General features: G+C 48.7%; 1 protein-coding gene across 2 annotated transcripts in view; it reads right to left on the reverse strand.

Annotated features, from left to right (window-relative positions):
• The window catches only part of LOC106602015 (disks large homolog 1), a 109,969-nt gene that overhangs the window by 36,558 nt on the left and 51,387 nt on the right, over nucleotides 1-22,024 (reverse strand). For both annotated transcript variants that reach the window (XM_082972918.1, XM_082972919.1), the window contains exon 9: nucleotides 312-418. In XM_082972918.1, the coding sequence (XP_082829044.1) occupies nucleotides 312-418 (107 nt within the window). The remainder of the gene's footprint in view (nucleotides 1-311; nucleotides 419-22,024) is intronic.

Consider the following 22,024-nt stretch of genomic DNA (forward strand, 5'->3'; position numbering starts at 1 on the left):
AACTATAAAGTATAACTTTAGAACGACAAAGTATAACTTTAGAAGTATAGAACTATAAAGTATAACTTTAGAACTACAAAGTATAACTTTAGAACTGTAGAAGTATAGAACTATAAAGTAGAACTTTAGAACTTTGGAAGTATAGAACTATAAAGTATAACTCTACAACTTCAGAAGTATAAAGTATATTATATCTCACATTTTACTTTTGGTTTCATCTCACAAACTTGCAGTATATACGTTTTTGTACACACCAACACTTCTACCCGCACACAATTCAAACCCCACCCCCACACCATCTGGTATCTCACCTGAATTTGACCTTGTTGACCATGCTCTTAGCCTCCTCGTGGGTCACACCTATCAAGGACTCCTTGTTGATGGCAATGAGCTGATCCCCTGGCCTCAGGCGCCCATCCTGCAAATGGGGGACAGCAGAAAATACGAATTACAAAAACGTGATTCTACATGCAATGTGGACATTTGTTTTTGGCTTTACACACATAAAAACAGACATGAAAACATAATCAGGAGAACCTCATCCTTTAAATAATTTTAAAAAACTATACACAAGTGGTGCTTACAGTGTAACATACAGTTTATCAGTAGACTACAGTGTGTAACATACAGTTCATCAGTAGGCTGATGGGCAGCAGGTAGCCTACTGGTTAGAGCGTTGGGCCAGTAACCGAAAGGTTTGTGGATTGAATCCCCGAGCTGTCAAGGACAAAATCTGTCATTCTGCCCCTGAACAAGGCCGTTAACCCACTGTTCCTAGGCCATCATTGTAAATAAGAATTTGTTCTTAACTGACTTGCATAGTTAAATAAAGGTAAAAAAACAACAACTAGTGTGTAACATACAGACAGAGGAGAGCAGACAGACAGGCCAGGCCAGAGCAGAGCAGACGATGCAGGTGTCCTGTTCTACATGATGCTGCATGTTGGCACAATGTGAGCAGAGGGCAGCTTTTCTAACAGCTAGAAAGGCCAACACATCACATCAGCAGTAATATGAGAATTCTCTCTCCACTGTCATTAACCGTCAGGGACACCCCAAGAGGAGGAGCGGTCTAATGGAATATAGAACCTTCTAGCATCACAATGTCCAGGTTCTATGGAACCTTCTAGAATCACAATGTTTAGATTCTATGGAACATTCTAGAATCACAATGTCCAGGTTCTATGGAACCTTCTAGAATCAGAATATTTAGGTTCTATGGAACCTTCTAGAATCAGATCACCCAGGTTCTATGGAACTTTCTAAAATCAGAACACCCAGGTTCTATGGAACCTTCTAGAATCAGAACGTTTAAGTTCTATGGAACCTTCTAGAATCAGAACGTTTAGGTTATATGGAACCTTATAGAATCCGAACACCCAGCTTCTATGGAACCTTCTAGAATCAAAATGTTTAGGTTCTATGGAACCTTCTAGCATCAGAATATTTAGGTTCTATGGTACTTCTAGAATCAGAACACCCAGGTTCTATGGAACCTTCTAGAATCAGAATGTTTAGGTTCTATGGAACCTTATAAAATCACAGCATCCGGGTTATATGGAACCTTCTAGAATCAGAACACCCAGGTTATATGGAACCTTATAGAAACAGAATGTTTAGGTTCTATGGAACCTTCTAGAATCACAACGTCCAGGATCTATGGAACCTTCTAGAATCAGAATGTTTAGATTCTATGGAACCTTCCAGAATCGGAACATTTAGGTTCTATGGAACCTTCTAGAATCACAACGTCCAGGATCTATGGAACCTTCTAGAATCAGAACACCCAGGTTCTATGGAACCTTCTAGAATCACAACATCCAGGTTCTATGGAACCTTCTAGCATCAGAACATTTAGGTTCTATGGTACTTCTAGAATCAGAACACCCAGGTTCTATGGAACCTTCTAGAATTTGAATGTTTAGGTTCTATGGAACCTTCTAGAATCAGAACGCTTAGGTTCTATGGAACCTTCTAGAATCTGAACACCCAGGTTCTATGGAACCTTCTAGAATCAGAACATTTAGGTTATATGGTACTTCTAGAATCAGAACACCCAGGTTCTATGGAACCTTCTAAAATCAGAATGTTTAGGTTCTATGGAACCTTCTGGAATCAGAATGTTTAGGTTCTATGGAAACGTCTAGAATCAGAGCACCTAGGTACTATGGAACCTTCTAGCATCACAATGTCCAGGTTCTATGGAACCTTCTAGAATCAGAACACCCAGGTTCTATGGAACCTTCTAGAATCAGAACGTTTAGGTTCTATGGAACCTTCTAGCATCAGAACATTTAGGTACTATGGTACTTCCAGAATCAGAACACCCAGGTTCTATGGAACCTTCTAGAATCTGAATGTTTAGGTGCTATGGAACCTTCTAGAATCACAACATTCAGGTTCTATGGAACCTTCTAGAATCAGAATGTTTAGGTGCTATGGAACCTTCTAGAATCACAGCATCCAGGTTCTATGGAACCTTCTAGAATCAGAACACCCAGGTTATATGGAACCTTCTAGAATCAGAATGTTTAGATTCTATGGAACCTTATGGAATCAGAACGTTTAGGTTCTATGGAACCTTCATGAATCAGAACACCCAGGTTCTATGGAACCTTCTAGAATCTGAATGTTTAGGTGCTATGGAACCTTCTAGAATCACAACATTCAGGTTCTATGGAACCTTCTAGCATCACAATGTCCAGGTTCTATGGAATCTTCTAGAATCAGAACACCCAGGTTCTATGGAACCTTCTAGAATCAGAACGTTTAGGTTCTATGGAACCTTCTAGCATCAGAACATTTAGGTACTATGGTACTTCCAGAATCAGAACACCCAGGTTCTATGGAACCTTCTAGAATCTGAATGTTTAGGTGCTATGGAACCTTCTAGAATCACAACATTCAGGTTCTATGGAACCTTCTAGAATCAGAATGTTTAGGTGCTATGGAACCTTATGGAATCAGAACGTTTAGGTTCAATGGAACCTTCTAGAATCAGAACACCCAGGTTCTATGGATCCTTCTAGAATCTGAATGTTTAGGTGCTATGGAACCTTCTAGAATCATAACATTCAGGAAAACATAACTGAAAAATCTAAGTCAGAGCAGAGAGCCTCTGATCCTTCTACATCCCATTACATGGCTTTGGAAAATATACATGACACACAAGATTAAGAGACCAGCAGGATAGAGACAGGATTGGGATGAGAAGAGGGTGGGCCGTTTCCATACAAGAGAACATTTCTATGACTGTCATACCACCAACCAAGAGTTACATGCACACACACACACACACACACACACACACACACACACACACACACACACACACACATGCACACACACACATGCACACACACACTCTCACACACACTCTCACACACACTCTCTCACTCACACACACACACACACACACACACACACACACACACACACACACACACACACACACACACACACACACACACACACACACACACACACACACACCTGGTTTTACTCCAAGAGAGAAAGCTCATCTGAGCTACTCTCACATCGTGTACTGTAGGACTTTAAAACGAGGCAGACATTGTGTTGGAGTTATTTTTAGGATGCTTAGATTGTGGATGATTCATTAGCTGAGGAAATGAGCTGCTGTATGTTTTACTGTTTGATGACTAGGATTTGGTTAAACAGCCTCTTAGGAGTCACTACATTTAACATCATGTATCCTGTTGTTTTACAGTATTTCACAAGGACACCGCTAACAGTAGCTAAGCCTTATCCCATTCTGGGGGAATGTTGACAGTTGAAAAGGGATTTTACTTGCTTGCACATGTACTTTCCCAGCAGCATACCACCCTACATCCTACTGCTGGCTTGCGTCTAAAGCTAAGCAGGGTTGGTCCTGGATGGGAGACCTGATGCTGCTGGAAGTGGTGTTGGAGGGCCAGTAGGAAGCACTCTTTCCTCTGGTTCCCCCAAAAATATCTCAATACCCCAGGGCAGTGATTGGGGACATTGCCCTGTGTAGGGTGCTGTCTTTCAGATGGGACGTTAAACTGGTGTCCTGACTCTCTGTGGTCACTAAAGATACCAGTATTGTAAGAGTAGGGGTGTTAACCCCAGTGTCCTGGTTAAATTCCCAATCTGGTCCTCATACCATCATGGCCACCTAATCATCCCCAGCTTCCAATTGGCTCATTCATCCCCCTCCTCTACCCTGTAACTACTCCCCAGGTCATTGCTGTGAATGAGAATGTGTTCTCAGTCAACTTACCTGGTAAAGTAAGGGATAAAAAATAAGTACTGACACTTACTTCACTACAGTGGTTAGCTAAACACTGAGGTAGCTGGTCTTGGACCAGAGGTTGCCTGGGTATGTGAGCTAAACACTGAGGTAGCTGGTCCTGGATCAGTGGTTGCCTGGGTATGTGAGCTAAACACTGAGGTAGCTGGTCCTGGATCAGTGGTTGCTTGTTGCTTGGGTATGTGAGCTAAACACTGAGGTAGCTGGTCCTGGATCAGTGGTTGCCTGGGTATGTGAGCTAAACACTGAGGTAGCTGGTCTTGGATCAGTGGTTGCTTGTTGCCTGGGTATGTGAGCTAAACACTGAGGTAGCTGGTCCTGGATCAGTGGTTGCCTGGGTATGTGAGCAAAACACTGAGGTAGCTGGTCCTGGATCAGTGGTTGCTTGATGCCTGGGTATGTGAGCTAACCACTAAGGTAGCTGGTCCTGGATCAGTGGTTGTTGTCTGGGTATGTGAGCTAACCACTGAGGTAGCTGGTCCTGGATCAGTGGTTGTCTGGGTATGTGAGTTAAACACTGAGGTAGCTGGTCCCGGACCAGTGTACCAACAGATCTGGTACCAGGCTAACTGAATATTAGTAGAAGTATATTCAGTTTATTGTATCTCATACACCTGATGGTGAGAATGTGAGATAGCAACACCCTACTGTTCTGTTCTGTGAAACAGCTCTGGGGTCTGCTGTGGCTGTGTGCTCTGTGGCTCTGGGCCTGCCATGGCTGTGTTCTCTGTGGTTCTGGGCCTGCCGTGGCTGTGTGATTCTGGGCCTGCCGTGGCTGTGTGATTCTGGGCCTGCCGTGTCTGTGTGCTGTGTGGTTCTGGGCCTGCCAAGGCTGTGTGCTGTGTGGTTCTGGGCCTGCCAAGGCTGTGTGCTGTGTGGTTCTGGGCCTGCCGTGGCTGTGTGCTGTGTGCTCTGTGCTTTGCCACCACTGTGTCATGGTTAGGAAGCTATCTGGCTCTGTATAGTGTTTCCCAACCCTGGTCCTCCAGTACCCCAACAGTACAGTTTAGTTGTCCTCCAGTACCCCAACAGTACAGTTTAGTTGTATCCCTGGTCCTCCAGTACCCCAACAGTACAGTTTAGTTGTATCCCTGGTCCTCCAGTACCCCAACAGTACAGTTTAGTTGTATCCCTGGTCCTCCAGTACCCCAACAGTACAGTTTAGTTGTATCCCTGGTCCTCCAGTACCCCAACAGTACAGTTTAGTTGTATCCCTGGTCCTCCAGTACCCCAACAGTACAGTTTAGTTGTATCCCTGCTCCTCCAGTACCCCAACAGTACAGTTTAGTTGTATCCCTGGTCCTCCAGTACCCCAACAGTACAGTTTAGTTGTATCCCTGCTCCTCCAGTACCCCAACAGTACAGTTTAGTTGTATCCCTGGTCCTCCAGTACCCCAACAGTACAGTTTAGTTGTATCCCTGGTCCTCCAGTACCCCAACAGTACAGTTTAGTTGTATCCCTGGTCCTCCAGTACCCCAACAGTACAGTTTAGTTGTATCCCTGGACAAACACACCTCATTCAACTCATCGAGGCTTGATGATTAGTTGACCAGTTGAATCAGGTGTGCTTGTCCAGGGTTACAATAACAATGTGTTCTGTTGGTGATGCTGGAGGACCAGGGTTGGGCTGTTGGTGGTACTGGAGGACCAGGGTTGGGCTGTTGGTGGTACTGGAGGACCAGGGTTGGGCTGTTGGTGGTACTGGAGGACCAGGGTTGGGCTGTTGGTGGTACGGGAGGACCAGGGATGGGCTGTTGGTGGTACGGGAGGACCAGAGTTGGGCTGTTGGTGGTACTGGAGGACCAGGGTTGGGCTGTTGGTGGTACGGGAGGACCAGGGTTGGGCTGTTGGTGGTACGGGAGGACCAGGGTTGGGCTGTTGGTGATACTGGAGGACCAGGGTTGGGCTGTTGGTGATACTGGAGAACCAGGGTTGGGCTGTTGGTGGTACTGGAGGACCAGGGTTGGGCTGTTGGTGGTACTGGAGGACCAGGGTTGGGCTGTTGGTGATACTGGAGGACCAGGTTTGGGCTGTTGGTGGTACTGGAGGACCAGGGTTGGGCTGTTGGTGGTACGGGAGGACCAGGGTTGGGCTGTTGGTGGTACTGGAGGACCAGGGTTGGGCTGTTGGTGGTACTGGAGGACCAGGGTTGGGCTGTTGGTGGTACGGGAGGACCAGGGATGGGCTGTTGGTGGTACGGGAGGACCAGGGTTGGGCTGTTGGTGATACTGGAGGACCAGAGTTGGGCTGTTGGTGGTACTGGAGGACCAGGGTTGGGCTGTTGGTGGTACGGGAGGACCAGGGTTGGGCTGTTGGTGATACTGGAGGACCAGGGTTGGGCTGTTGGTGATACTGGAGAACCAGGGTTGGGCTGTTGGTGGTACTGGAGGACCAGGGTTGGGCTGTTGGTGGTACTGGAGGACCAGGGTTGGGCTGTTGGTGATACTGGAGGACCAGGTTTGGGCTGTTGGTGGTACTGGAGGACCAGGGTTGGGCTGTTGGTGGTATGGGAGGACCAGGGTTGGGCTGTTGGTGGTACGGGAGGACCAGGGTTGGGCTGTTGGTGGTACGGGAGGACCAGGGTTGGGCTGTTGGTGGTACTGGAGGACCAGGGTTGGAAAACACTGATATAGAACAAAGATATCAGTTGCAGCACTATGTATGTATGTATATGTATGTACAGTTGAAGTCGGAAGTTTACATACACCTTAGCCAAATACATTTAAACTCTGTTTTTCACAATTCCTGACATTTAATCCTAGTAAATATTCCCTGTCTAAGGTCAGTTAGGATCACCACTTTATGTTAAGAATGTGAAATGTCAGAATAATAGTAGAAAATGATTTATTTCAGCCTTTATTTCTTTCATCACATTCCCAGTCTGTCAGAAGTTTACATACACTCAATTAGTATTTGGTAGCATTGCCTTTAAATTGTTTAACTTGGGTCAAACGTTTCGGGTAGCCTTCCACAAGCTTCCCACAATAAGTTGGGTGAATTTTGACCCATTCCTCCTGACGGAGCTGGTGTAACTGAGTCAGGTTTGTAGGCCTCCTTGCTCGCACACGCTTTTTCAGTTCTGCCCACAAATCTTTTATTGGATTAAGGTCAGGGCTTTGTGATGGCCACTCCAATACCTTGACTTTGTTGTCCTTAAGCCATCTTGCCACAACTTTGGAAGTAATCAAATCAAATCAAATGGTATTGGTCCAATACACATGGTTAGCAGATGTTAATGCGAGTGTAACGAAATGCTTGTAGTATGCTTGGGGTCATTGTCCATTTGGAAGACCCATTTGCGACCAAGCTTTAACTTCCTAACTGATGTCTTGAGATGTTGCTTCAATATATCCACATAATTTTCCTCCCTCATGATGCCATCTATTTTGTGAAGTGCACCAGTCCCTCCTGCAGCAAAGTACCCCCACAACATGATGCTGCCACCCCCGTGTTTCACGGTTGGGATGGTGCTCTTCGGCTTGCAAGTCTCCCCCTTTTTCCTCCAAACATAACGGTGGTCATTATGGCCAAACTTCTATATTTGTTTCATCAGACCAGAGGACATTTCTCCAAAAAGTACAATCTTTGTCCGCATGTGCAGTTGCAAACCGTAGTCTGGCTTTTTTATGGCGGTTTTGGAGCAGTGGCTTCTTCCTTGTTGAGAGGCCTTTCATATTTATGTCGATATAGGACTCGTTTTACTGTGGATATAGATACTTTTGTACCTGTTTCCTCCAGAATCTTCACAGGGTCCTTTGCTGTTGTTCTGGGATTGATTTGCACTTTTTGCATCAAAGTACGTTCATCTCAAGGAAACAGAACACGTCTCCTTCCTGAGCGGTATGATGGCTGCGTGGTCCCATGGTGTTTATACTTGCGTACTATTGTTTGTACAGATGAACGTGGTACCTTCAGGTGTTTGGAAATTTCTCCCAAGGATGAACCAGACTTGTGGAGGTCTACAATGTTTTTTCTGAGGTCTTGGCTGATTTCTTTAGATTTTCCCATGATGTCAAGCAAAGAGGCACTGAGTTTGAAGGTAGGCCTAGAAATACATCCACAGATACACCTCCAATTGACTGAAATGATGTCAATTTGCCTATCAAAAGCTTCTAAAGCCATGACATAATTTTCTGGAATTTTCAAAGCTGTTTAAAGGCACAGTCAACTTAGTGTATGTAAACTTCTGATCCACTGGAATTGTGACACAGTGAATTATAAGTGAAATCATATGTCTGTAAAGAATTGCTGTAAAAATGACTTGTGTCAAGCACAAAGTAGATGTCCTAACCGACTTGCCCAAACTATAGTTTGTTAACAATAAATTTGTGGAGTGGTTGAAAAAACAGTTTTAATGTCTCCAACCTAAGTGTATGTAAACTTCCGACTTCAACTGTATATATCTATTTCTCTATGTCTCCATCTCTCTATTTACAGTAATTATTCAGTGTCCTCAGTAATTATTGGGACAGTGAAGCATGTTTTCTTCTTATGGCTCTATACTTCAAAAGTTTGGATTTGAAATCAAACAATGACTATGAGGTTAAAATGCAGACTGTCAGCTTTAATTTGAGGGTATTTTAATCCATATCGGGTGAACTGTTTAGAAATGACAGCATTTTCTGTACATAGTCACCCCATCTATCACACTGCAGGTGAAAGGTGCAGCATGGACAACCCATCCTGCCCCCTCCATTAGTGTCAGCTTTCCAGAGAGGTTTGTAATATGGACAACCCTCATCTATTCCCTCACACCCTGCCCTCCCCATCCTACCCCTCTCCTCTCACCTTTTCCTATCAGTGTCATATTTCTGGGAGTGGGCAGATGGGGGACAGGACAGGAAGTGCTGTGGGGGTGGTAGAGGCTAGATGGTAGGGAGATAGAGGTCAGGGAGTACTGTGGGGTGGTAGAGGCTAGATGGTAGGGAGGTAGAGGTCAGGGGGACAGGAAGTACTGTGGGGGTAGTAGAGGCTAGATGGTAGGAAAGTAGAGGTCAGGACAGGGAGTGCTGTGGGGATGGTAGAGGCTAGATGGTAGGGAGATAGAGGTCAGGGAGTGCTGTGGGGTGGTAGAGGCTAGATGGTAGGGAGGTAGAGGTCAGGGGGACAGGAAGTACTGTGGGGGTAGTAGAGGCTAGATGGTAGGAAGGTAGAGGTCAGGGGGACAGGCAGTACTGTGGGGGTAGTAGAGGCTAGATGGTAGGAAGGTAGAGATCAGGGAGTGCTGTGGGGGTGGTAGAAGCTAGATGGTAGAGAGGTAGAGGTCAGGGAGTGCTAGAGACTAGATGGTAGGGAGGTAGAGGTCAGGGGAACAGGGAGTGCTGTGGGGGTAGTAGAGGCTAGATGGTAGGAAGGTAGAGGACAGGGAGTGCTGTGGAGGTGGTAGAGGCTAGATGGTAGAGAGGTAGAAGTCAGGGAGTGCTGTGGGGGTGGTAGAGGCTAGATGGTAGGGAGGTAGAGGTCAGGGAGTACTGTGGAGGTGGTAGAGGCTAGATGGTAGAGAGGTAGAAGTCAGGGAGTGCTGTGGAGGTGGTAGAAGCTAGATGGTAGAGGTCAGGGAGTGCTGTGGGATGGTAGAGTCTAGATGGTAAAGAGGTAGAGGCCAGGGGAACAGGGAGTGCTGTGGGGGTGGTAGAGGCTAGATGGTAGGAAGGTAGAGATCAGGGGGGCAGGGTGTGCTGTGGGGGTGGTAGAGGCTAGATGGTAGGAAGGTAGAGATCAGGGGGGCAGGGTGTGCTGTGGGGGTGGTAGAGGCTAGATGGTAGGAAGGTAGAGATCAGGGGAACAGGGTGTGCTGTGGGGGTGGTAGAGGCTAGATGGTAGGAAGGTAGAGATCAGGGGAACAGGGTGTGCTGTGGGGGTGGTAGAGGCTAGATGGTAGGAAGGTAGAGATCAGGGGAACAGGGTGTGCTGTGGGGGTGGTAGAGGCTAGATGGTAGGAAGGTAGAGGTCAGGGGGACAGGGTGTGCTGTGGGATGGTAGAGTCTAGATGGTAAAGAGGTAGAGGCCAGGGGAACAGGGAGTGCTGTGGGGGTGGTAGAGGCTAGATGGTAAAGAGGTAGAGGCCAGGGGAACAGGGAGTGCTGTGGAGGTGGTAGAAGCTAGATGGTAGAGGTCAGGGAGTGCTGTGGGATGGTAGAGTCTAGATGGTAAAGAGGTAGAGGTCAGGGGAACAGGGAGTGCTGTGGGGGTGGTAGAGGCTAGATGGTAGGAAGGTAGAGATCAGGGGGACAGGGTGTGCTGTGGGATGGTAGAGTCTAGATGGTAAAGAGGTAGAGGCCAGGGGAACAGGGAGTGCTGTGGGGGTGGTAGAGGCTAGATGGTAGGAAGGTAGAGGACAGGGGAACAGGGAGTGCTGTGGGGGTGGTAGAGGCTAGATGGTAGGAAGGTAGAGGTCAGGGGGGCAGGGTGTGCTGTGGGGGTGGTAGAGGCTAGATGGTAGGAAGGTAGAGATCAGGGGGACAGGGAGTACTGTGGGGGTGATAGAGGCTAGATAGTAGGGAGGTAGAGGACAGGGGGACAGGGTGTGCTGTGGGGGTGATAGAGGCTAGATAGTAGGAAGGTAGAGGTCAGGGGGACAGGGAGTACTGTGGGGGTGATAGAGGCTAGATAGTAGGGAGGTAGAGGACAGGGGGACAGGGTGTGCTGTGGGGGTGATAGAGGCTAGATAGTAGGAAGGTAGAGGTCAGGGGGACAGGGAGTACTGTGGGGGTGATAGAGGCTAGATAGTAGGAAGGTAGAGGTCAGGGGGACAGGGTGTGCTGTGGGGGTGGTAGAGGCTAGATGGTAGGAAGGTAGAGATCAGGGGGGCAGGGTGTGCTGTGGGGGTGGTAGAGGCTAGATAGTAGGAAGGTAGAGATCAGGGGAACAGGGAGTGCTGTGGGGGTGGTAGAGGCTAGATGGTAGGAAGGTAGAGATCAGGGGGGCAGGGTGTGCTGTGGGGGTGGTAGAGTCTAGATGGTAAAGAGGTAGAGGCCAGGGGAACAGGGAGTGCTGTGGGGGTGGTAGAGGCTAGATGGTAGGAAGGTAGAGGACAGGGGAACAGGGAGTGCTGTGGGGGTGGTAGAGGCTAGATGGTAGGAAGGTAGAGGTCAGGGGGGCAGGGTGTGCTGTGGGGGTGGTAGAGGCTAGATGGTAGGAAGGTAGAGATCAGGGGGACAGGGAGTACTGTGGGGGTGATAGAGGCTAGATAGTAGGGAGGTAGAGGACAGGGGGACAGGGTGTGCTGTGGGGGTGATAGAGGCTAGATAGTAGGAAGGTAGAGGTCAGGGGGACAGGGAGTACTGTGGGGGTGATAGAGGCTAGATAGTAGGGAGGTAGAGGACAGGGGGACAGGGTGTGCTGTGGGGGTGATAGAGGCTAGATAGTAGGAAGGTAGAGGTCAGGGGGACAGGGAGTACTGTGGGGGTGATAGAGGCTAGATAGTAGGAAGGTAGAGGTCAGGGGGACAGGGTGTGCTGTGGGGGTGGTAGAGGCTAGATGGTAGGAAGGTAGAGATCAGGGGGGCAGGGTGTGCTGTGGGGGTGGTAGAGGCTAGATAGTAGGAAGGTAGAGATCAGGGGAACAGGGAGTGCTGTGGGGGTGGTAGAGGCTAGATGGTAGGAAGGTAGAGATCAGGGGGGCAGGGTGTGCTGTGGGGGTGGTAGAGGCTAGATGGTAGGAAGGTAGAGATCAGGGGGGCAGGGTGTGCTGTGGGGGTGGTAGAGGCTAGATGGTAGGAAGGTAGAGGTCAGGGGGACAGGGAGTGCTGTGGGGGTGGTAGAGGCTAGATGGTAGGAAGGTAGAGATCAGGGGAACAGGGAGTGCTGTGGGGGTGGTAGAGGCTAGATGGTAGGAAGGTAGAGGTCAGGGGGACAGGGTGTGCTGTGGGGGTGGTAGAGGCTAGATGGTAGGAAGGTAGAGGTCAGGGGGGCAGGGTGTGCTGTGGGGGTGGTAGAGGCTAGATGGTAGGAAGGTAGAGATCAGGGGGGCAGGGTGTGCTGTGGGGGTGGTAGAGGCTAGATGGTAGGAAGGTAGAGGCCAGGGGAACAGGGAGTGCTGTGGGGGTGGTAGAGGCTAGATGGTAGGAAGGTAGAGGACAGGGGAACAGGGAGTGCTGTGGGGGTGGTAGAGGCTAGATGGTAGGAAGGTAGAGGTCAGGGGAACAGGGAGTGCTGTGGGGGTGGTAGAGGCTAGATGGTAGGAAGGTAGAGGTCAGGGGGACAGGGTGTGCTGTGGGGGTGGTAGAGGCTAGATGGTAGGAAGGTAGAGGTCAGGGGGACAGGGAGTGCTGTGGGGGTGGTAGAGGCTAGATGGTAGGAAGGTAGAGGTCAGGGGGACAGGGTGTGCTGTGGGGGTGGTAGAGGCTAGATGGTAAAGAGGTAGAGGCCAGGGGAACAGGGAGTGCTGTGGGGGTGGTAGAGGCTAGATAGTAGGGAGGTAGAGGACAGGGGAACAGGGAGTGCTGTGGGATGGTAGAGTCTAGATGGTAAAGAGGTAGAGGCCAGGGGAACAGGGAGTGCTGTGGGGGTGGTAGAGGCTAGATGGTAGGAAGGTAGAGGTCAGGGGAACAGGGAGTGCTGTGGGGGTGGTAGAGGCTAGATGGTAGGAAGGTAGAGGTCAGGGGAACAGGGAGTGCTGTGGGGGTGGTAGAGGCTAGATAGTAGGGAGGTAGAGGACAGGGGAACAGGGAGTACTGTGGGAGTGGTAGAGGCTAGATGGTAGGGAGGTAGAGGACAGGGGAACAGGGTGTGCTGTGGGGGTGGTAGAGGCTAGATGGTAGGAAGGTAGAGGTCAGGGAGTACTGTGGGGTGGTAGAGGCTAGATGGTAGGAAGGTAGAGGACAGGGGAACAGGGAGTACTGTGGGGGTGGTAGAGGCTAGATAGTAGGGAGGTAGAGGACAGGGGAACAGGGAGTACTGTGGAGGTGGTAGAGGCTAGATGGTAGGAAGGTAGAGGTCAGGGGAACAGGGAGTGCTGTGGGGGTGGTAGAGGCTAGATAGTAGGGAGGTAGAGGACAGGGGAACAGGGAGTACTGTGGGGTGGTAGAGGCTAGATGGTAGGAAGGTAGAGGTCAGGGGAACAGGGAGTGCTGTGGGAGTGGTAGAGGCTAGATGGTAGGAAGGTAGAGGTCAGGGGGACAGGGTGTGCTGTGGGGGTGGTAGAGGCTAGATGGTAGGAAGGTAGAGGTCAGGGGAACAGGGAGTGCTGTGGGAGTGGTAGAGGCTAGATGGTAGGAAGGTAGAGGTCAGGGGGACAGGGTGTGCTGTGTGGGTGGTAGAGGCTAGATGGTAGGGAGGTAGAGGTCAGGGGAACAGGGAGTGCTGTGGGGTGATAGAGGCTAGATGGTAGGGAGGTAGAGGACAGGGGAACAGGGAGTGCTGTGGGGGTGGTAGAGGCTAGATGGTAGGAAGGTAGAGGTCAGGGGGACAGGGAGTGCTGTGGGGTGATAGAGGCTAGATGGTAGGAAGGTAGAGGTCAGGGGGACAGGGTGTGCTGTGTGGGTGGTAGAGGCTAGATGGTAGGGAGGTAGAGGTCAGGGGAACAGGGAGTGCTGTGGGGTGATAGAGGCTAGATGGTAGGGAGGTAGAGGACAGGGGAACAGGGAGTGCTGTGGGGGTGGTAGAGGCTAGATGGTAGGAAGGTAGAGGTCAGGGGGACAGGGAGTGCTGTGGGGTGATAGAGGCTAGATGGTAGGAAGGTAGAGGACAGGGGAACAGGGAGTGCTGTGGGGGTGGTAGAGGCTAGATGGTAGGAAGGTAGAGGTCAGGGGGACAGGGAGTGCTGTGGGGGTGGTAGAGGCTAGATGGTAGGGAGGTAGAGGTCAGGGGAACAGGGAGTGCTGTGGGGTGATAGAGGCTAGATGGTAGGGAGGTAGAGGACAGGGGAACAGGGAGTGCTGTGGGGGTGGTAGAGGCTAGATGGTAGGAAGGTAGAGGTCAGGGGGACAGGGAGTGCTGTGGGGTGATAGAGGCTAGATGGTAGGAAGGTAGAGGACAGGGGAACAGGGAGTGCTGTGGGGGTGGTAGAGGCTAGATGGTAGGAAGGTAGAGGTCAGGGGGACAGGGAGTGCTGTGGGGTGATAGAGGCTAGATGGTAGGAAGGTAGAGGACAGGGGAACAGGGAGTGCTGTGGGGGTGGTAGAGGCTAGATGGTAGGAAGGTAGAGGACAGGGGAACAGGGAGTGCTGTGGGGGTGGTAGAGGCTAGATGGTAGGAAGGTAGAGGACAGGGGAACAGGGAGTGCTGTGGGGGTGGTAGAGGCTAGATGGTAGGAAGGTAGAGGACAGGGGAACAGGGAGTGCTGTGGGGGTGGTAGAGGCTAGATGGTAGGAAGGTAGAGGTCAGGGGGACAGGGAGTGCTGTGGGGTGATAGAGGCTAGATGGTAGGAAGGTAGAGGACAGGGGAACAGGGAGTGCTGTGGGGGGGGTAGAGGCTAGATGGTAGGAAGGTAGAGGACAGGGGAACAGGGAGTGCTGTGGGGGTGGTAGAGGCTAGATGGTAGGAAGGTAGAGGACAGGGGAACAGGGAGTGCTGTGGGGGTGGTAGAGGCTAGATGGTAGGAAGGTAGAGGACAGGGGAACAGGGAGTGCTGTGGGGGTGGTAGAGGCTAGATAGTAGGGAGGTAGAGGACAGGGGAACAGGGAGTACTGTGGGGGTGGTAGAGGCTAGATGGTAGGAAGGTAGAGGACAGGGGAACAGGGAGTACTGTGGGGTGGTAGAGGCTAGATGGTAGGAAGGTAGAGGACAGGGGAACAGGGAGTGCTGTGGGGGTGGTAGAGGCTAGATAGTAGGGAGGTAGAGGACAGGGGAACAGGGAGTACTGTGGGGGTGGTAGAGGCTAGATGGTAGGGAGGTAGAGGACAGGGGAACAGGGAGTACTGTGGGGGTGGTAGAGGCTAGATGGTAGGAAGGTAGAGGACAGGGGAACAGGGAGTACTGTGGGGGTGGTAGAGGCTAGATGGTAGGAAGGTAGAGGACAGGGGAACAGGGAGTACTGTGGGGGTGGTAGAGGCTAGATGGTAGGAAGGTAGAGGACAGGGGAACAGGGAGTACTGTGGGGGTGGTAGAGGCTAGATGGTAGGAAGGTAGAGGACAGGGGAACAGGGAGTACTGTGGGGGTGGTAGAGGCTAGATGGTAGGAAGGTAGAGGACAGGGGAACAGGGTGATGGCCTAAGTAAGCAGAGTCCTAAAGGACTGACCTTCACAGTCTGTGTGTCTGTCCTGTCCTGCTGTCCTGTCCTGCTGCTCAGGGGACTGTGGGGACTCTGACACATCCCCTTCACACTTGAGCTAATTGGGAAGCAGTCAGCATCGCTTTATCTCTCTCTCTCTCTCTCTCTCTCCATCCATCCCTTCCTCTCAATTCAATTCAATTCAATTCAATTCGCTTTATTGGCATGACGTAACAATATACATATTGCCAAAGCTTATTTTGGATATTTACAATATAAAAATAAATAAAATGAGAATCAAATATTGTCAACGGGACAACAGTAACTACAATAACCAAGGGTCAAAATAACCAACACATTGAACAATAACAATAATCATACAGTAGAGGACATGTGCAGGTTGATTGGTCTGTCAGACACTGTCCCTCAACTTATGGCAGGCAGCAATGTAGTGCGCTGCCAACCCACAGCTCTCTGCGTCCTCCCCCAACAGGACGGGTAGCCTATCCTCATCAGAGAGGTCTGTGAAACCTTGAATAAGGGTTTCAAATTTGGGGAAATGACACTCTCTAATTGTTTTATATTTTTGACATTTTGTCAGGAAATGTAGCTCCGTCTCAGGTTCTGCTGTGGTGCAGTGGTTGCACAGCCTTTCCTCTACAGGGAGCCAGGTTTTCCTGTGTCTACCCTTTTCAATGGCAAGGCTGTGCTCACTGAGCCTGTACTTTGTCAAGGTTTTTCTAAGGTTTTGATCAGTAACCATGGTCAAATATTTAGCCATAGTGTACTGTCGATTTAGGGCCAGATAGCACTGCATTTTGCTTTGTGTTTGTGCTTGTGTTTCCCAATAAGCAATGTAGTTTTGTTTTGACTGTGTTGTAATTTGGTTTATTCTGATTGATTGGATGTTCTGGTCCTGAGGCTTCAGTGTGTTAGTAGAACAGGTTAGTGAACTCAGCCCCAGGACCAGCTGGATGAGGGGACTCTTTTCTTTGCTCAGCTCTTGGCATTGCAGGGATTGGTAATGATATGAGAGGGGGTCACTGTATTTTAGATGTTTCCAAAACTTAATTGCTCTTTTTTGAGTTTTTATTATTAGTGGATATTGGCCTAATTCTGCCCTGCATGCATTGTTTGTAGTTTTCCTCTGGACACGTAGGAGAATCTTACAGAACTCTGCATGTAGGGTTTCAATGGGGTGTTTGTCCCATTTGATGAAATCTTGTTTTGCAAGTGGACCCCACACCTCGCTGCCATAAAGTGCAATTGGTTCAATGACATATTCAATTAGTTTTAGCCAAATTTTAATAGGTATTTCAATTTGAATTAGCTTTTTAATGGCGTAGAATGCCCTGCGTGCTTTCTCTCTCAGTTCATTCACTGCCTCATTAAGGTGTCCAGTTGAGCTTATTTTTAAACCTAAGTAATTGTAGTGTGTACAGTACTCTATATATTTTGTACCAATTGAGAACTTTGGTCTAATTCCCTGAGATCTGGATCTTCTCTGGAAAATCATTATTTTAGTCTTTTTGGGGTTTACTGCCAGGGCCCAGGTCTGGCAGTACTGCTCTAGCAGGTCCAGGCTCTGCTGTAGGCCAGGTGCTGTGGGTGACATCAGGCATAGGTCATCTGCGAAGAGTAGGCATTTAACTTCTGAATTGTGGAGACTAACACCAGGGGCTGAGGATTTTTCTAGAATAGTGGCCAATTCGTTAATGTAAATATTGAATAGTGCAGGGCTCAGATTGCAACCCTGACGAAGGCCCCGCCCCTGGTTAAAGAATTCTGTTCTTTTCTTACCAATTTTAATGCTGCACGTATTGCCAGTATACATTGATTTAATTATGTCATATGTTTTTCCCCCTACACCACTTTCAATAACTTTGTAGAACAGTCCTGTATGCCAAATAGAATCAAATGCTTTTTGGAAGTCGATAAAGCAAGCGTATATTTTGGTATTATTTTGGTGGACATGTTTATCTATCAGGGTGTGTAAGGTGTAAATATGATCAGTTGTGCGATGTTTTGGTATAAATCCAATTTGGCTTTTACTCAAGACATTGTGCTTATTAAGGAAGTTTAGAACTCTTACATTGATGATACTACAGAAAACCTTCCCCAGGTTACTGTTCACACAAATGCCTCTGTAATTGTTAGGGTGAAATTTGTCTCCGTTCTTAAAGATTGGGGTTATGAGTCCTTGATTCCAGATGTCAGGGAAATAACCTACACTCAGGATCAAATTAAACAGTTTTAATATAGCCAATTGAAATTTTGCACTAGTGAGTTTGAGCATCTCATTTAGGATGCCATCAGGTCCGCATGCTTTTTTAAATTTGAGGGCCTGAAGTTTCTTATAGAGCTCCTGGTCAGTAATTGGGGAGTCCAATGGGTTTTGATTGTCCTTTATAGCTTTTTCTAATCCATTCAACTTCTCATGGATTTGGCGTTGTTCTGCGTTTGTGTCAGTTTGAACGGTGTTGTAGAGTGTTTTGAAATGGGTCGTCCATACGTCACCATTTTGTATCGCTAATTCCTCTTGTTTAGATTTTTTTAGTTTTTTCCAATTTTGCCAAAAGTTGTTTGTGTTTATGGACTCCTCAATTAGTGTCAGCTGCTTGCTGTTGTACTGTGCTTTTTTGGTTCTGAGTGTACGTTTATAGAGTTTTAAAGTCTCACAGTAATGAAGGCGTAGTTCACCATTATTTGGGTCTCTGTGCTTTTGGTTGGATAGTGTTCTAAGGTTTTTCCTTATAATTTTACAATCTGCATCAAACCAGTTGTCATCTGCGATTTTTTTAGTTTTGTTTTTTATCAATTTCAATTGTGCTTCTTTTGCCGTTTGCCTCTCTCTCACTCTCTCCAACCCTCTCCATCCCCCCTGTCTCTCTCCATCCCACTGTCTCCGTCTCGCTCTTTCCATCCATCCCTTTCCCTCTCTCCAACCCTCTCCATCCCACTGTCTCGCTCTCTTTTTCTTCACCCCTCTCTCTCTCTCTCTCTCTCTCTCTCTCTCTCTCTCACCCTCTCTGTCTCCAGCTCTGTCTCTCTGTCTCTAGCTCTGTCTCTCTGTCTCTAACTCTGTCTCTAGCTCTGTCTCTCTGTCTCTAGCTCTGTCTCTCTGTCTCTAGCTCTGTCTCTCTGTCTCTAACTCTGTCTCTAGCTCTGTCTCTCTGTCTCTAGCTCTGTCTCTCTGTCTCTAACTCTGTCTCTCTGTCTCTAACTCTGTCTCTCTGTCTCTAGCTCTGTCTCTCTGTCTCTAGCTCTGAACTCTCTGTCTCTAACTCTGTCTCTCTGTCTCTAACTCTGTCTCTCTGTCTCTAGCTCTGTCTCTCTGTCTCTAGCTCTGTCTCCCTGCCTCTAGCTCTGTCTCTCTGTCTCTAGCTCTGTCTCTCTGTCTCTAGCTCTGTCTCCCTGCCTCTAGCTCTGTCTCTCTGTCTCTAACTCTGTCTCTAGCTCTGTCTCTCTGTCTCTAACTCTGTCTCTCTGTCTCTAGCTCTCTCTCTCTGTCTCTAGCTCTGTCTCTAGCTCTGTCTCTCTGTCTCTAGCTCTGTCTCTCTGTCTCTAGCTCTGTCTCTCTGTCTCTAGCTCTCTCTGTCTCTAACTCTGTCTTTCTGTCTCTAGCTCTGTCTCTCTGTCTCTAACTCTGTCTCTCTGTCTCTAGCTCTGTCTCTCTGTCTCTAACTCTGTCTCTCTGTCTCTAGCTCTGTCTCTCTGTCTCTAACTCTGTCTCTCTGTCTCTAGCTCTGTCTCTCTGTCTCTAACTCTGTCTCTCTGTCTCTAGCTCTGTCTCTCTGTCTCTAGCTCTGTCTTTCTGTCTCTAGCTCTGTCTCTCTGTCTCTAACTCTGTCTCTCTGTCTCTCTCTCTGTCTCTCTGTCTCTAGCTCTGTCTCTAGCTCTGTCTCTAGCTCTGTCTCTCTGTCTCTAACTCTGTCTCTCTGTCTCTAGCTCTGTCTCTCTGTCTCTAACTCTGTCTCTCTGTCTCTAGCTCTGTCTCTAACTCTGTCTCTCTGTCTCTAGCTCTGTCTCTCTGTCTCTAGCTCTGTCTCTAACTCTGTCTCTCTGTCTCTAGCTCTGTCTCTAGCTCTGTCTCTCTGTCTCTAGCTCTGTCTCTCTGTCTCTAGCTCTGTCTCTAGCTCTGTCTCTAGCTCTGTCTCTCTGTCTCTAGCTCTGTCTCTCTGTCTCTAACTCTGTCTCTCTGTCTCTCTGTCTCTAGCTCTGTCTCTCTGTCTCTAGCTCTGTCTCTCTGTCTCTAGCTCTGTCTCTCTGTCTCTAACTCTGTCTCTCTGTCTCTAGCTCTGTCTCTCTGTCTCTAGCTCTGTCTCTCTGTCTCTAACTCTGTCTCTCTGTCTCTAGCTCTGTCTCTAGCTCTGTCTCTCTGTCTCTAGCTCTGTCTCTCTGTCTCTAGCTCTGTCTCTCTGTCTCTAACTCTGTCTCTCTGTCTCTAGCTCTGTCTCTCTGTCTCTAGCTCTGAACTCTCTGTCTCTAACTCTGTCTCTCTGTCTCTAACTCTGTCTCTCTGTCTCTAGCTCTGTCTCTCTGTCTCTAGCTCTGTCTCCCTGCCTCTAGCTCTGTCTCTCTGTCTCTAGCTCTGTCTCTCTGTCTCTAGCTCTGTCTCCCTGCCTCTAGCTCTGTCTCTCTGTCTCTAACTCTGTCTCTAGCTCTGTCTCTCTGTCTCTAACTCTGTCTCTCTGTCTCTAGCTCTCTCTCTCTGTCTCTAGCTCTGTCTCTAGCTCTGTCTCTCTGTCTCTAGCTCTGTCTCTCTGTCTCTAGCTCTGTCTCTCTGTCTCTAGCTCTCTCTGTCTCTAACTCTGTCTTTCTGTCTCTAGCTCTGTCTCTCTGTCTCTAACTCTGTCTCTCTGTCTCTAGCTCTGTCTCTCTGTCTCTAACTCTGTCTCTCTGTCTCTAGCTCTGTCTCTCTGTCTCTAACTCTGTCTCTCTGTCTCTAGCTCTGTCTCTCTGTCTCTAACTCTGTCTCTCTGTCTCTAGCTCTGTCTCTCTGTCTCTAGCTCTGTCTTTCTGTCTCTAGCTCTGTCTCTCTGTCTCTAACTCTGTCTCTCTGTCTCTCTCTCTGTCTCTCTGTCTCTAGCTCTGTCTCTAGCTCTGTCTCTAGCTCTGTCTCTCTGTCTCTAACTCTGTCTCTCTGTCTCTAGCTCTGTCTCTCTGTCTCTAACTCTGTCTCTCTGTCTCTAGCTCTGTCTCTAACTCTGTCTCTCTGTCTCTAGCTCTGTCTCTCTGTCTCTAGCTCTGTCTCTAACTCTGTCTCTCTGTCTCTAGCTCTGTCTCTAGCTCTGTCTCTCTGTCTCTAGCTCTGTCTCTCTGTCTCTAGCTCTGTCTCTAGCTCTGTCTCTAGCTCTGTCTCTCTGTCTCTAGCTCTGTCTCTCTGTCTCTAACTCTGTCTCTCTGTCTCTCTGTCTCTAGCTCTGTCTCTCTGTCTCTAGCTCTGTCTCTCTGTCTCTAGCTCTGTCTCTCTGTCTCTAACTCTGTCTCTCTGTCTCTAGCTCTGTCTCTCTGTCTCTAGCTCTGTCTCTCTGTCTCTAACTCTGTCTCTCTGTCTCTAGCTCTGTCTCTAGCTCTGTCTCTCTGTCTCTAGCTCTGTCTCTCTGTCTCTAGCTCTGTCTCTCTGTCTCTAACTCTGTCTCTCTGTCTCTAGCTCTGTCTCTCTGTCTCTAGCTCTGTCTCTCTGTCTCTAACTCTGTCTCTCTGTCTCTCTGTCTCTAGCTCTGTCTCTCTGTCTCTAGCTCTGTCTCTCTGTCTCTAGCTCTGTCTCTCTGTCTCTAACTCTGTCTCTCTGTCTCTAGCTCTGTCTCTCTGTCTCTAGCTCTGTCTCTCTGTCTCTAACTCTGTCTCTCTGTCTCTAGCTCTGTCTCTAGCTCTGTCTCTCTGTCTCTAGCTCTGTCTCTCTGTCTCTAACTCTGTCTCTCTGTCTCTAGCTCTGTCTCTCTGTCTCTAGCTCTGTCTCTCTGTCTCTAGCTCTGTCTCTCTGTCTCTAACTCTGTCTCTCTGTCTCTAACTCTGTCTCTAGCTCTGTCTCTAGCTCTGTCTCTAACTCTGTCTCTCTGTCTCTAGCTCTGTCTCTAGCTCTGTCTCTAGCTCTGTCTCTCTGTCTCTAGCTCTGTCTCTCTGTCTCTAGCTCTGTCTCTCTGTCTCTAACTCTGTCTCTCTGTCTCTAACTCTGTCTCTCTGTCTCTCTGTCTCTAACTCTGTCTCTCTGTCTCTAGCTCTGTCTCTAGCTCTGTCTCTAGCTCTGTCTCTCTGTCTCTAGCTCTGTCTCTCTGTCTCTAGCTCTGTCTCTCTGTCTCTCTCTCTGTCTCTCTGTCTCTAGCTCTGTCTCTCTGTCTTTCTGTCTCTAGCTCTGTCTCTCTGTCTCTAGCTCTGTCTCTCTGTCTCTAGCTCTGTCTCTAGCTCTGTCTCTCTGTCTCTAACTCTGTCTCTAGCTCTGTCTCTAGCTCTGTCTCTCTGTCTCTCTCTCTGTCTCTCTGTCTCTCTGTCTCTAGCTCTGTCTCTAGCTCTGTCTCTCTGTCTCTAGCTCTGTCTCTCTGTCTCTAACTCTGTCTCTAGCTCTGTCTCTCTGTCTC

Source organism: Salmo salar, chromosome 03 (assembly GCF_965601325.2).
Source record: "Salmo salar chromosome 03, fSalSal1, whole genome shotgun sequence".
NCBI lineage: Eukaryota > Metazoa > Chordata > Actinopteri > Salmoniformes > Salmonidae > Salmo > Salmo salar.